General features: G+C 40.3%; 1 protein-coding gene across 3 annotated transcripts in view; it reads right to left on the reverse strand.

Moving 5' to 3' along the window:
• PRMT8 (protein arginine methyltransferase 8) overlaps nt 1-14,572 on the reverse strand; it is a 58,123-nt gene that overhangs the window by 19,604 nt on the left and 23,947 nt on the right. For all 3 annotated transcript variants that reach the window (XM_036381153.2, XM_036381159.2, XM_036381146.2), the window contains 2 exons: nt 6,524-6,709; nt 2,558-2,713 (listed from right to left, as the gene is read on the reverse strand). In XM_036381153.2, coding sequence (XP_036237046.1) covers nt 2,558-2,713; nt 6,524-6,709 — 342 coding nt within the window. The remainder of the gene's footprint in view (nt 1-2,557; nt 2,714-6,523; nt 6,710-14,572) is intronic.

Consider the following 14,572-nt stretch of genomic DNA (forward strand, 5'->3'; position numbering starts at 1 on the left):
AACTCCTTCTTTCCTGCACTGTTTTGTTTGTCTGAAAATAGCACAGAATTCACTGCAATGACTGTCCTGAATTTTGTATGACTAAATGCAGCAGATGAACCAAGGCTTCAAGGGATATTTTGTGTATTTTTGTGTCCCTCACTGACCCCTCCCAAGCACTAAGAGCTATGTGCCAATTCTATCTCTACATTTCTTACAACAGCTCCCCTGCTAGATTAACATCACTGCATGGTACCCTCCCACAAGGGTTAGGGCTCAGAGCAGGTGAAGAAAAAAGAAAAAATGAGGGGGCTGGTTCTGCTCAGGTTATAGAAGATATCCCCCCCCCCCATTCCAATAGGAATCTAAAAGTATCCCAAAAGGGCTTGCAAAGAAAGTCAAACTCTTTTCTGAAATGCACAGGGACAAGACTAAAGTCAGTAATCATGAGCTGTGGCAAAGGAAATTCCTGCTGATTGGAAGGCCTGGAATAGAATTGGATTCCTGCTGATTGGTAGGCCTGGAATAGGTGCTGAGAGAGTCTCTGTACTTGGAGATTTTCCAGATTGGACTGGACATGTCCTTGGCCAACTTGAGACAGCTTTAAGTTAATGATTCTATGATTTACATCTCTTGAAGACCCAGAGATAATTCTAGCTGTTGGCTTAGGTAGTGGTGAGGAATAAGTTCCAACAGTGGGTAAGAAGGGATAAGAAGAACCAGACAGAGTAGTGGATGAATTTGAACCCCAAGAGGGAAAGTGTGAGTAAGAGGAGAGTGATTTCTGTAGTCAAAAAACCAACGCTGTGCATTTGTCAACAGTTTCCACATCATGCTATTTGAAAAATCACATTTAACTGTAGAGAAGAAACTGGAACATCGCAGCTCTATGTATTAACTCATGGCAAATGTTTGCTTTTTAAATGGAACACTCACAGTTTCCAATTGCAAATATGAACCATAAATTCTCAATTTGACTATAAGATTGCCACTGCTAGGTCTGAAATGGCTGCTTGTCCAACACAAATCCACTCTGCAACTTGCTGTGTACAGGGTTCATGGTGAGACAGCTCATCTGACAAGAAGGTTGAAACTCTTTGGCTGTAGCACAAGTTTCACACCTAAGGGAGTTCCCCTGAGAGCTAAGTTCCATGGATTGCACACCCACCAGCTTCAGCGATGTACAGTCCATTGGTGAGCTGGCACTGGTGTGCCACTCAGCTTTATAAAGTCCTGAGGTAAGGACTGAACTCTAAAGAAGTCCAAAGGGGGAAAAAAAACAACAAGACCTAAACAGGAAAAAAACCCCTCACAATAACAACAACAAATGTGGAAAAGTATTTACTTTTCTTTTACTTAGTGAATTTTCTGCCAGTGAGCTGGCTCACTGTAGAATCAGATAAGCACCAGTGCCAGCACAAGGGAGGGAGGAAGACCATATGGCCAGGGATCTGAGAGATGGGAAGGTGGGAGCACATCACCATCATTTTGTATATGCTTATACTTCTAGAGCACTGCAACATCTTTGCATGAGACCTGCATTTCTGCATCACAGAAAGCTGCTGGTTTATCCTCCCTGAGGCTTTGATGTAATAAATCATATTAATAAATAATACCTGGTTTACAAGAAAATACCTTCCAGCTGCCTATCGTGGGCTTAAACTCCAGAACTTTTTCCATCCATCTATAGTTTCAGGCTCTAGTCTGATAGTCAAATGAGATACTCAGAAGTTACACTGGATTTTGAAAATATGAGCCTGAGAATTGAAGTGGTATTTCATGTATCATTACCAGTAATAAAGACACGCAGTTCTGGTACTTAGTGACATCGGTGTCCTCAAATGCACAGATGTACCCAATTAAGTTTTAGTAAACAATTTTATTGAAGTACACTGAGAAACAGGATCTATTTCCCCTTTTCTATGTTGCATTATGTCTTCAGGGCAAACAGAAGTCCAAAGCAAAAAGAAACTGCATTTGTCATTTTAGAGTCAGTAAAAATAAGTTTGAATATACTTAGTAAGCAAATCTATGCTCTCCATAATGACTTCTCTGCAGAGAACAGCACATTCATGCTCCTAAAGTTCAATGTATTTAAGGTAATAATTTCCTTCTGCCTCTGAGAAGTGTTATTGTTGGCACAGAAAACATGCACATGCTTTCTTGCACAATTTGCTGAGTTGTAATATGCAGGGGAAAGTGTATTAAGTAAATGTGTTTCCAAGACTACAAAGTTGCAGACCCTGAAAATTTAAAAAGCAAGATAGTTCCCTTAACCCCTCTGAGTAGGAGTGAGTCTCTTTAACATTTTTTTTCAGCCAAGAAGAAATGTGAATATGTACCAGAACACCAAAGTTTCCACATATGAAAAGATATTTACATTCCCATTTGGAAAAGGTGCAGTAGTGCAAGTCATAGAATACAACAGAACTGCACTGAAGTCACTATAAACCAAGCCATAGATGAGCTTGGAGAGTAGAATTTCAAACCAAGACAAGTAAGAAAAGGTAAATCATGAAGCCAAATTGTCAGGCAAAATGCACAAACATTGAGAGAATGTGAGAGAAAGTCTTCTTACCCCATATACCTTCTTGGCTCCTGCCTTTGCAGCAAACATGGAGAGGATTCCTGTGCCACTTCCAACATCGAGGACAATCTTATCTTTAAAAACATGTTTATTGTGATACATTGAGTTTCTATAGGTTAATGTGCGCACTTCGTCTTTTAACATTTCCTGTGATGAAAATAAAAGGATTGTGTCACTATTTGAAATGCTTATATGCCTTCCACACTGCTGCTGAATGCATTCCCTTGCTATCATTTAAGCAGTAACAGCCAACATGAAGGGTTTCTCAAGTACTTTGGGGTGCACACATCAAAGCAACTGTAAAACGCCAGCCACTTAGAGCTGAATTATTAAGAAGCAGCATGATGTCCCTTGTATGATTTTATTCTGCTATTACTTCACTGTTACAATCAACAAGCAGAATGTAAGCTAACCACAGCACTGCTCTGGGAATAGACAGAAGCCATACAGAAATCCAAACTTTCCTTTCCTCCTAAATCATGCACAGCCCAGAGCCTCAGTGGAGGGACCTTCTGAGGTTCCTCTTTGGACAGAAAAGAAATGGCTTCAGAAGACATTGTACAACAGCAGGCTTGACAATCTTGCCCAATGTGAGGCAGAAGCCCACAGCAGAGCTTAGAAATTCTGTTTTGTAAGGTCCTCCCTCACTGCTCTTTCCACTCATTTTCCTGATCAATTTCCAGAAGATATTGATGTATCACCTAGACTACTATCTCACTAGTTTGAGATATCATTGTTAGGTCCTTATTTTTGATGCACTGATAACAGCAGTACATTCATTTAATTCCATCAATACCTTGCTTTCTCTTGTACATCCGTCAGTCAAACTATTTCAATAAAAAGGACCATGCTCAAGACCCAGGTGCCATTTTTAAGAGAAGTGTAGACCATTCAACACAGACTTTAGTTTTCTGAAAATGCTTCTGTTATGTCTGGAAGGCTGAAGGTTTGCTTATTCTATTGCCTAATTTCATAGTTTGAACAAGAAGACAAATGAGTTTTTCAATTTCAGGATGAAAAGGATCTGTTCACTGCCCAGCAGTCTGAGGCACTCATGAACTGGATTCACGTATCAGCTGCTTACTTATCTGTCTTGGCAGGCCACTATGTGTGCTCAGTAACTGAAGATGAATAAAAGGTCACTTTTATCATAAAGTATGGTTTGGTATCAGGCAAAGAGCAATCCATCACCACTGGAAAGGTGTGAGTACACCCTCATGTGTGGAAACTGTTTCCACACATATTAAGAACAAGAAGGTAACTGGGAGTGCTCAGCATGGATTTGGAGATGACTGAGCAGTTGGTATCTTCCTATGGTGAAGTAATGAACTCTGTGAATGAGGGAAGAGGAATGAGGAAGAGAATGTTTTTTATCTTGATTTTTTGCAAAATTTTCAACATTTTTTCCCATAACATCCTCATTGAAAAATGGATGAACTATGGACTTCATAAATGGTCAGTGCAGTGGGCTGAGAATTGACTGAACTGCTGCTCCAAAAATGCTGTAATGAGCAGCACAAAGTCCATCTGGAGGCCAGTCACTAGTGGTATCTCCCCAGGTGTCAATATTGATGCCTTTTAGCATGATTTTCCAGGTGGATTAATATCTTCCTAGCAGAACTCAATCCTCAAAAAGGGTCCCATAGATATAAAACCCGAAACCTTGTCATTGATACCTGCTGCACAAGCAATTGTGGACCCGTGGTAACATTTTACCTCAAGTCCTTGTTTGTGCTGTTGAAATTGAGGCAAAAACCCACCTGGCACACCCTGCTGTTGATCATCATCCTGAGAGCTGCCCAGTGACACTTGCTATGCTCCAGGTCTCACTGGTGCTCATGTAGAACAGCAGCAGGCTCTAAGAGCTGGTCTAAGGGATGGACAAATGCCAGCAGCCTCTACACAATGTCCCAAATCCAAATGCCTTGGCAGAAGTTCTTGTCAGCAGATGGGGCCTCTGTACCCAGCGGGTGAGAACCTTTGTAGCTATCACTTGTCACTTGCTCCCTCCCAGTGCCTCTGCCTGCCTCAGAGCCAGCTGTTCCTGGAGGCTTGTTGGAGAGAACTTCCTGCCCCTCAGCTACAATTAAGACACTGACCCTATTCTGTAGCCAGAGATCTGCAGGTGGATCAGGAGCCTCCCTCTTGTTCCCAGAAGGCACAAGTTTCCAGCCTTCACCATCAGAGGAGTCCCCGCTTCCAAACCTGGTAAGTACAGACTCTGGCTGCCTTTCCTTTCACTACAGTTGGGGTTTTAGGCTCTTGTACCCTCAGAGAAGATCTAGTCAATCTCTTCCTCATGCCCCTGATGCTTCAAAGCCTGCCAGCCTCCTCTAGCAGCTCCTTTACTTGTTGACACAGATCCTTTACCAGTGCACAACTTCTGCAGGCAAGGAGGAAACTTCCCAGCCTCAGCAAGGAGCTCTCTGCACTCCCTGAGACCTACATGGCTGTATCCTTCCATCAGGAGCTCAATTTGACTTAAGGTCTATGATGTATCTTCAAAATTTTCTCCTAGGTCTCCTTCCCACTCAATTGCTTCTCTATAGTCTTCCATTCTTGGACTGAATTTCTGAATGCTACAATGGCAAGATGTTATTGGCAGATTATTGGTATTAAATACAAATATTGCCCAGTGGAACGTGCCTGGGTTCGGCTGGCCCTTGCTGCTTGACCAAAGGTGGCAGCTGTGGTATTTCACCTCAGAGACACCTTTGGCTGGCTGGAAGCTGCAGCTGGGCGCTTGGGACAAGTCCAGGCATGCAGGAGCTCAGGTTTACCTCTAGCAGAAAGGCTTTAGGTGAGGTGAAGAAAAGGAGTCAGGTTCTGCTGGAGGGTTTCGATCCAGAGCTTTATTCCTGGCCCACAGGCCTCTGAACGCAGCAGCAGCTCCAACAGAACAATGAACCGCGTGGTTGCTGCATCTCTGAACCCCAGGGAGAGGAGGAGGGAAGGGGTAGGGATCCCACCAACCAGGTAAGGGGGAAGTCTCAGGGGACAATGACACCTGGATGGCCCAATGACCCCAGGGCTGAGAGGCATCTTTGAACTTCGACAATCACACGGAGGCCCTTGCTGGAATTCCAAGATTGATGGACAGCTCTCAGCAAGGGGGCAAAGGAGGGGAAGGGAGAGGTTGTTGGCACACCTGGGGAAGGAACTGGGATAGCTGAAACAGGCTATTACATCACACCACAACAGCAGATAGAAATCTTTTATGTTTACACCCCACAACCGGTTACTAGAGTAATGGAAATAGATATTGCTATGCTGTTTGTGAGGAATGCACTGAGTCATTTCACATTTGCTTTTTTGCATCCTGCTCCTAAAAATCTCATACTTTTGTGTCACAAAAATATCAGCAAGGCAAGGTATCAGTGACTTCTTTAGAACTAGTCTACAGTGAGCATTTTGATAGAAAATTGTCCATCAAGTATTTAAAATTCTTTCCAGGAGTGTATTTAAGGGAGGCAATTTGGCTTAATGTTCCCATCAATGCAACCTGTGCATTCAAGTTACATGCCAGGAGTCAGGAAACTGTTTGGCTTCTCATGACAGCTGAGTGGCTGTTCTGCTGATGTCTGTGCTCAAACACTCAAGAGAACAAAATCCCCAATTTAGCAGTGAGGGAGTGCCCATGGTTGTGGCTGGGCTGGTTTGCAGCCCTCATAAATGCACTGCATTTATGCACTTGTGAAATTCACTTCTGCATGGACAGCTACTATAAGAATCTAAGTGGGACAGAGGTTTTGAGTGCAAGTCTCTAGAGAAATGGGTGATATCTTTGGCACTTAACCAGACTACACAATTGTATGAGGAAAGGCAGAGGAATATAATCATGAGCAACTGGGATACAGATAAGAAGTAAAAAAATAAAAGAAATAATAATAATAATAATAATTATTATTATTATATTGTTAGTTATGTAACAATTGCTGAAACAGAAATAAAAGTTACCTCATGAATTCCAAAGTGAGCATAGGAATCAAAGTAATAATCCCTGGATGTCATCTCTTCTGGATTGATGAGCTTTGCCATCTTGCCTCGGCCAGGGCAGCTGGGTTGCAATGGAGCATGGATGACAGACTGAACTGGCTTTGGAACAACAGCAGGCTGAGGAGGCTGGGATGGAATGGTGCAAACCTAGGAGAACATGGAATATTGTTAAGAGGCATCATTAAAATAAAATATTTCTCTCTATGTCTAGTGTAGTGATGTTATTGTTAGTGCTATTATTGTAACTATCTAGTAGATAACAAGTCCAAAGACATCTGGTGTATCATAAGTGAAATTTAGGCTGCCTTCTTTCCTGGATCTTTAACTTATTTGATGTCCTGTAAAATTTCCTTAATGGATTTTTCCTTAATGTTTCTCTGCAGATACCTAAATTAGTGCAGAGTAATGGTAAATTATGGGTGTTGGCTGAAGTAGGTTACTGCAAACATTGACACAAACCAGTAAAGTGCTACTTTTTCTTCTACATTAGTGTCCTATTCCATCAAACTGCCACAGATTTGTGAGAGGCAAGTTGCAATAAACACATAGCTCCCCTGCAAAGAAGAGCTCATGAAAAAAGGATTCCAGACACAGTGTTGCCAACAAGGGCAGAATTCACAATTGATTCTTAATTATCAGGTAAGGTGCCTGTTTATATTGATGAGCTAGGTCTGAGAAGGCTCACAATATCTGAAAGTCCCTGATGCTATCTGAAAGTCTCTCAGCATGTCCAGGAAGCACTACAGGGAGCTGTGTGACATGTGTGGTCTCTTAATGCAGTTTCCTGTTGTTGGGAGATGCAGGAGTTATGCGATTCCAACACACCATGGCCCCCAGCACCCAATTTTTTATTGAATACTGCATCTCTAACACCAGCATTCTGATAGGCACAGAATTCTCACACCCCCTTGGTCCACATTTGATACCTGTATCACATAAGACAGAAGACAGAATGTTTTTCAAATATGAGCTAAAACAGACCCTGGTCTGGCCCACGTGTGTATCTACATTTTGAATCCTTAATATGAAGCAAAATGCTGAAAACTGAGAAAGACTGAGCAATATCCTACAGCTTCACCTATGCGCTGAGTCACCTGCAAATTATGGGTCAACAACTTCATATATTAAGGTCAATCCTACTTAAAATAAATCATATCCTTTTGTACTTTTGGGGTTTTTTTTATGACTCAGTAGTTTCTCAGTGGGGACCAGAGTTGCCTGAGCCTCTTCTCGCTACTTTCATGAAGTTCATGCTGTCTTCTACAGCTTGGAACTGAGAGGCATCAATCCCCTGTACTGTCTCTGAATAGCATCAATTAGCCTAGTTCAGTTTGCTTCAATTAAAAAAAAAGAAAAAAAAAGAGGAAGAAGAAAAAAGCCCCCACATTTTGTAGATTTCTATGTCTCATCTTTTGATGGCTTCTTTGGTCCATCTGTTCAAAAAGTAAATGCCATTGGTTTATGTTCCTGTAACATTTTTCATCCCCAAAGATACAGAAGTGCTTTATTTATGAGTCTTTTCTATTTCTTGCATTTTTTACTTTATCGCCTCATCCTGTTCACCTCACCTAGTTCACCTCCCACGCAGAATACACTTGCTCCCAATTGGGGTTTGTATTTCTGTTTGGTCTAGTTTCAAAAATGTCCATCTACAGTCAAGTAATTTCTCCAAAGACATTGCTTCATTGCCTGTTCATTGCGAGCAGTAACACTGATAACTTAGTCTGTCAAAGTGTTGCTCTTAATATTCAACTCTTTCAAATATAATCCTGCTACTTTTAATTACAGACTTGAGGTTATATCTCAACTTTTTTCTCCATTGGCATGCACCCTATGTAATTTCTGCAGTTACCTTTCTCAGCAAGCCTTTCTGTATTTGTCTGCTGGATTACAAAGACTTAAACTGTAGGTGTTTCAAATTCTGTTTTATTATAATATGAAATTTGTAAGGTCCTACACTTTCCACTTACCCTCTGCATTTTACAAGCACTTTCCAAGAAAATTCATATATTTATATAAATTATAAAATAAAATAGTCACTGAATTCTGTTCCTGTCTTAGGTAAGAATGTGTCCAGACACATGACAGTGCATCACAGGCAATTGCTCAAAAGATATGTAATGGAGAGAAGTTGTAGCAGTTTTTGTAAAGGAAACCAGGGGCCTTCTAGCATTTCTGTTGCTGTCAAACTACAAATATAGATGTGATGTGCTGTACAGCAGAGAGCACTTGCTACACGAAAAGAGACTGATCTTGAAGGCAAATCTCCTATCTGGATCTCAGGCAGTATCAATTCTACTCCTGGCTGCATGGAAGGGTCTAGACTAGATTATGAGAACAAGGTCATTCTGACTGAAGATACTGAATGAAATTAAACCTAACAACTTAAGCTAGGAAAGTTGTCTGAATGAATTTCTTTCCTGCAAAAGAATTAACATCACTGTTTCCTAGTCAGCAACTGAATTCTGCAATGGCCAAGGGGTGGCAAGACAACTTTTTATTAAGCTACTGAGTCAGTACTGCATGTTTGACTTGCAATACTTTTCAGATGTATCCAAACTACCTGAAGACTTACTGCTCTCACTGCTCTCAACTGTGCATCTACATCCCTGCCAGGAAGAATATATCCCACCCAGAAGAAGAAGTAGAAGCCTATTAGTTCTGCTTCTCAGCTGCCTTAGTTTGTAGCCAAGCAGCCTGTGGAAAAATGTGTGGATGGTGGTTGTTTGACAACATTTGGCTCTGCCAATAGGTCCATCCTGTGCTGTGGGTACCACAACCTCATGCAGCAGGGGCAGTAGAAAATTGCATAGGGGTGGTGATCTTCTCAGCCAGCAGCACTCAGTCACAGGGACCTAAAACCAGCTGCTTCATTTCTGTTTTAGGCATACTAACACAACATTAACACAATAACTAACACAACATAGTAAAACAACACTAACTTCCTGATTCAAATGGTGTAAATTTTGCAGCATCTGTAATACCTCCTGCTGAAATTTCTGTGTGTAGCACTGTAATTCTGGAATTCCAAAACAACATCACAATTTTAATTTTGTGCAGTGGGGCTCAGGAAATCCCTCTTTCAATAAGTTGCTATAGACTCTATGAAAAATTTAACTTGAAAGCGACTTATACCCTAAGACAACAAATATCTGGGGAAAACATAAACACAGTGGACAACTGCAGAATAAAGAATTGCAATGAAAGATATTATTTGTATCAGAAACAATAAAGTCTTTCAGTGTACAGCTCTGAGACTGTAAACTAGACACAACTATGCTTTTAGGGATATGGTATAATTGCTTAAGGAGAAAACATGCTTTTAAGACAACAGCTATCAAGGAAAGACAACTTCCTATACTCTTTCCAGCACTGAAAAGAACCTTGATGTGATTTGCAAGCTTAGCATAAATATATATATATAGCTTACGTGAGGAACAACTCATCTTTTGAATAACACCTGAAAAGGCAAAGCATCTGGGCTGGGGGCAGGGCAAACCTCACATCAGTGTAAAGAATCTAAAAAGCTCTCTCTGCAGAACCCATGTATGGATTCTGGCCAGCTGCATACAATTCTAGAACACTGGCTTGCTGCTAATGCAGATGAAGTCTGAAAGAGTGGAAGCAGCTGCTTCAGAATTCATTCTTCACTGTGCTAAACATGCAACCCTCTATTTTTCCATCTCCTATGTGGTACTGAAAGTGGAGTTGGGGGGTCTGAAGGATCTGAGAAGCAGTCTATCACCGCTTTGAGACTGAAGTCCTACCTTTGTGTACCATTTCAACATTTAAATCAAATTAAATTAGGGAAATACTGCCCAACTTTTAAAAATCAAATAAAATTTATTTCCTCTTTCTTTGTGGCCAGGGTTGGTACACTGCAGGTGACCAAATGTACTAGCACAGGACTGGTTTCCTTAAAATCTTTGAATTCTCGCAAAAGACAAGATTCGTAAACCTCATTGTTTCTCAAAATCCCACAACTCACAAGCTCCTGATGTAGGCTTCTGAAACATATACAGGCACTTCAGTGACACCTCTGTGTGACTGAGACATGCAGAGTTGCCCATGTGTGTCAATGGGTACTGTTGAAGTTCTTCTTTGAAAACTGGACCTAATCCAACACAGACCCACAAGGCTGTCTGGGTGTACAACTTCCAAAATACAAAAGAGAACTGGGTATTCAAAAATCATGAGCTATTTTTGAAAATTTGAGCCTTTTAGATATATCCATCTGTCTACAGAGAGACAAGATGGTGAAATATGCACAATTCATTTTCTAGGAGGTTTGTGACAAAAGCTGTGGTGTGTAGAGTAAAAATAAACTTGAATTTCAATTCTCCTTTCTTGATATTACTATGGAGACATCGGGCTGGAGGTTAAAATTCCAATCCTTGCAAAACTGTTGTTCAAGCTGCAGTATTTTATTCTTGACAAATTCTTAGTTATTTATGGCATTTTTATGACATTGAAGTGGTTAACTTCTGCTTGGAAGTGCTGAACTTTTCCTTAAGAAACTAATTAAAATGGAATTACAGTTTTAACTTATTCAATTTCAGCATCATCTTCCTTTTAAACAAGAGGTTTTATCATATCTAAATGTCGATTTTATTTATTTTTTGAGCCAGATAGTTTTCTATGTCAGAACTACTAGAATAGAATGTGCCTAACACCATTTTAATTAGTCTGAATTTAATAATCAAGACTTCTGGAGTGCAAGAGATTATCAACTGGTATGCAATCACCATAGCGATTCCAACAATACAGGTTCTTCCTGCTGCAGATATGAAAGCACAGCCAAATATAAGAGGTATTTGCTATCCTCCTGCCAAAATTTAGGCTTCCACAAAAACTTCTTGGCAGTCATCATGCAAGTTAAAACCTCCTTTATCTTGTATTGTTTTGAAGTCTTTTTCCAAGGCTTATCTTAAGTGATCTTTGAATAGGGCAAAGAATCTAATCCATTATCAGAGAAGTTTTAACCTGATTTTCTGAGGAAATGAAGCTCTTACAGTATCTTGCCTATGCCTTTCATTAATAACTCCTGAGCTTGTCCAAGCCAGTCTGATTTGACAGAAGTGTGGAAATATCAAATACAATTATATTTTGGTACATTTCTTGAAAACCAGAAATTAGATAGAAGTATAAGTGATTTGATGATCCACTGAAATTGGAGCAGCTAGATTTCAGTTGTCATGCTTTCTACCTGCTCCAGGTCTATTAAGCCACCTGGCTGGTGTTATATGTGCAGTGTGAGGCCTCTGGACTGGGTGAGAAGGTGTACAAAGAAGACCAGGCCTTGCTCAGAACTAAATTAAGAGCTGGGGGCATTAAGAGCACATACTTGCAGGAAATCAGGCATTTTTAGCTCCTCTGCACATGGGAAAGCCTTTCCATGCTGAGGATGGGAAGTTCACAAAGAATGCAAAATGGCAAGAAATCAGGGACTTCCAACATTCAACTACAGACAGATGTAGCTGCTTGGGAACAAGGATATATATATATATGTGTGTGTGTGTGTATATGTATATATATATATTTATATATTTATGCCTGTATTAGGTTCATGCTTTCAGGACTAGGACCTCTGAAGACCAGTAAAGAACATTTACTTAGTGGAAGATTTATGTTGTCTAATATCAGTATGAAAGTGCCAATTCTTCAGCAGCTGTAAATCTACTTTCTGCTTGATGAAAGTCAGGCTCAGTCTGTTTTAAGTTGCATGCAAGTATGAGTTCAATGCAAATGCAAATCTATCTAAACTCTAAAACTGAATCTAGTCAGGCAGACTCTGTAGGAAAACTGGGAGAGAGAACTGATTCTTAAAATTACTTGTTTTGAGGCTACCCCTTGTTCAGCCACTTCAAAGTGAGGCGCTGCTCTGAACTTTCTACATGGATTGTTTGGGATGCCAGATCAACCTGTCACAAACAAACCTGTCCATTTTTTATCGGCAGGAAATTCACTGTCCTTTATACAGACAAGCATAGCTCAGAGTGTATTACAACTGTGACACCCCTACGTAATGGTGATAGGAAAAATATAGTGAAAACACTGGTGCTTTAGAAGAAAGCCTCTGTCCAGAACAACTGAGACTGATCAGTTGTACAAGGAACTAGATTATACCTTAGGTGTCCAAATCCTCAAAAATTCAAAGGAAAAGATGCAAGCTGGTCATCAGTACGATAAAGGTGCGGTCAGCATACTTAGGCTGCAGCAGAAATAACACCAAGTAGCAAAAAAGAATGTAAAGATTACAATGTTTGCAAAGTTGTTACTTATTGTGCAGAAGCTAAAAAGAAATTTAGATATGTAAATGCAAAATAGGTGCCTGTGATACCTTCATGGATCTGATCTAGGGTACTTCATACTGTCAAGATTTTTAATGGAGACTGTCTGTTGGGTAAAGCCAGAATTTTCTTAGTGACAGGTCACAAAATAAGCAATCCAATTTCCAATTTCCTATATTCCTGGGTATGCAGGAGTAATTCCTCTCCCTAATAAAGTTTAAACACTGAAATGAATGGTCTGTGGGGTTTCCAACTGTGTAGATTGCAGAACTCAGCCGGAGAATATCCTTTACCAGCCTTTAAAGCTATCTTTTATCTGAGCAGGGTGCTGGACTAGATGGCCTCCAGAGATCCTTTCTACACATATTATTCTATGATATTAAGACATAGTTATATTTGCACTGTGCAGGAGATACAGGTGGCAAGGTTTATAAACCTGAGCCTAGGACAAATTATGAGGTAGGTTATAAATTTTGGTTGGTAGTTGTACACACAAAAAGAACAGAACCTGCTTTCATGAGATTAAAGAATACACACTATAAGAAAATGAGGACGTGTCAGTCAGGAATGAAAACCTTCTAAAGCTACATGTAACTGAACAGAACTGAGATTACAGGAAATGAATTGACAAAATTTAAGGACAGGAATGATATTAAGTATTTGTATTATTTATAAATGTGTGAGAAGTTCTAGACCATTCTGTGTGCATGTAATTAAAATGCTCTTCATCCAATCTGCTCTCATGACTGCTTAGTGCACGGTGCCATCAGGGGAAAAAAACCAGCAACAAGTTACAGATGTTGACATTTAATTGAACATGTGTTACTTTTCATAAAGATGGAGATTTTGCAATGCATGTAGAGTAGAATGTCCCATGCAGGGCAAGAAAAGTCTAGTTCAGCATAGAAGAAAAGGAAAATATGAGAGAAATGTATTAGTATTAACTGAAATTTATTCTTTGCGAAGCACCTTGTGGAAGGATAGCAAAGCATTATTTTAAAAGTGTTGAGAGGCAGCTTTCTTTAGGAGAAGGTTGCATTTTGATTATCTTTGGCATTTGGTATATCTAATGTCTATTATTATTTTAGATTTAATTTCCCAACAACACCTTCTTGGTTTGCAAGATCCCTGCTACAAGGAACAGCTGGAGAAATGCCTTGTGTTTTCACCTGTACTCTGTGGTGTTGAGCAGATGGTCTGCCAGTAGACTCTGTTGTCCATCTGTTGGTTTGGAGCCCCCTGAGCCTCATTAGGAGGAGGTAAGTTGCACAGTGAGGAGGTTCTGAAGTGCTGGCTGAAGCCTCAAACCCGCTTCTCTCACAGCCAGGGACTCACAGGTTCAGCTCAGCACGGGATCGTGTTTTAGAAGCCTTGTCCTCTGGTGGATAATACCAAAAGCAAGCTACAGTTGGCAGATGGCTAAACTCATTCTTCTTTTCATAGGGTAGAGACTAATCTAACTGCTATCCATAATCTGGAAACCGATCTCTGTGTATAACCGTGCTGTTGCATCCACACTCGCAGCATATGGATTTGTTGTAGTTGAATGGTCTTTGCCATGTAAGTCAAGAATCTGAAAGCTGAAGATTTAAATAAAGGAGAACTATAGATAAATAAAGAAAGCGGTGATGATCTGTGGCTAGGTGTCCTGTGGTTTTCTTTGAATTTTTCACCATAATTAGGAATAGAAGAGGTGGAAATATTCAAACATACTGGTTAT

This window comes from Molothrus ater, chromosome 2 (genome assembly GCF_012460135.2).
Source record: "Molothrus ater isolate BHLD 08-10-18 breed brown headed cowbird chromosome 2, BPBGC_Mater_1.1, whole genome shotgun sequence".
NCBI classification, from domain to species: domain Eukaryota; kingdom Metazoa; phylum Chordata; class Aves; order Passeriformes; family Icteridae; genus Molothrus; species Molothrus ater.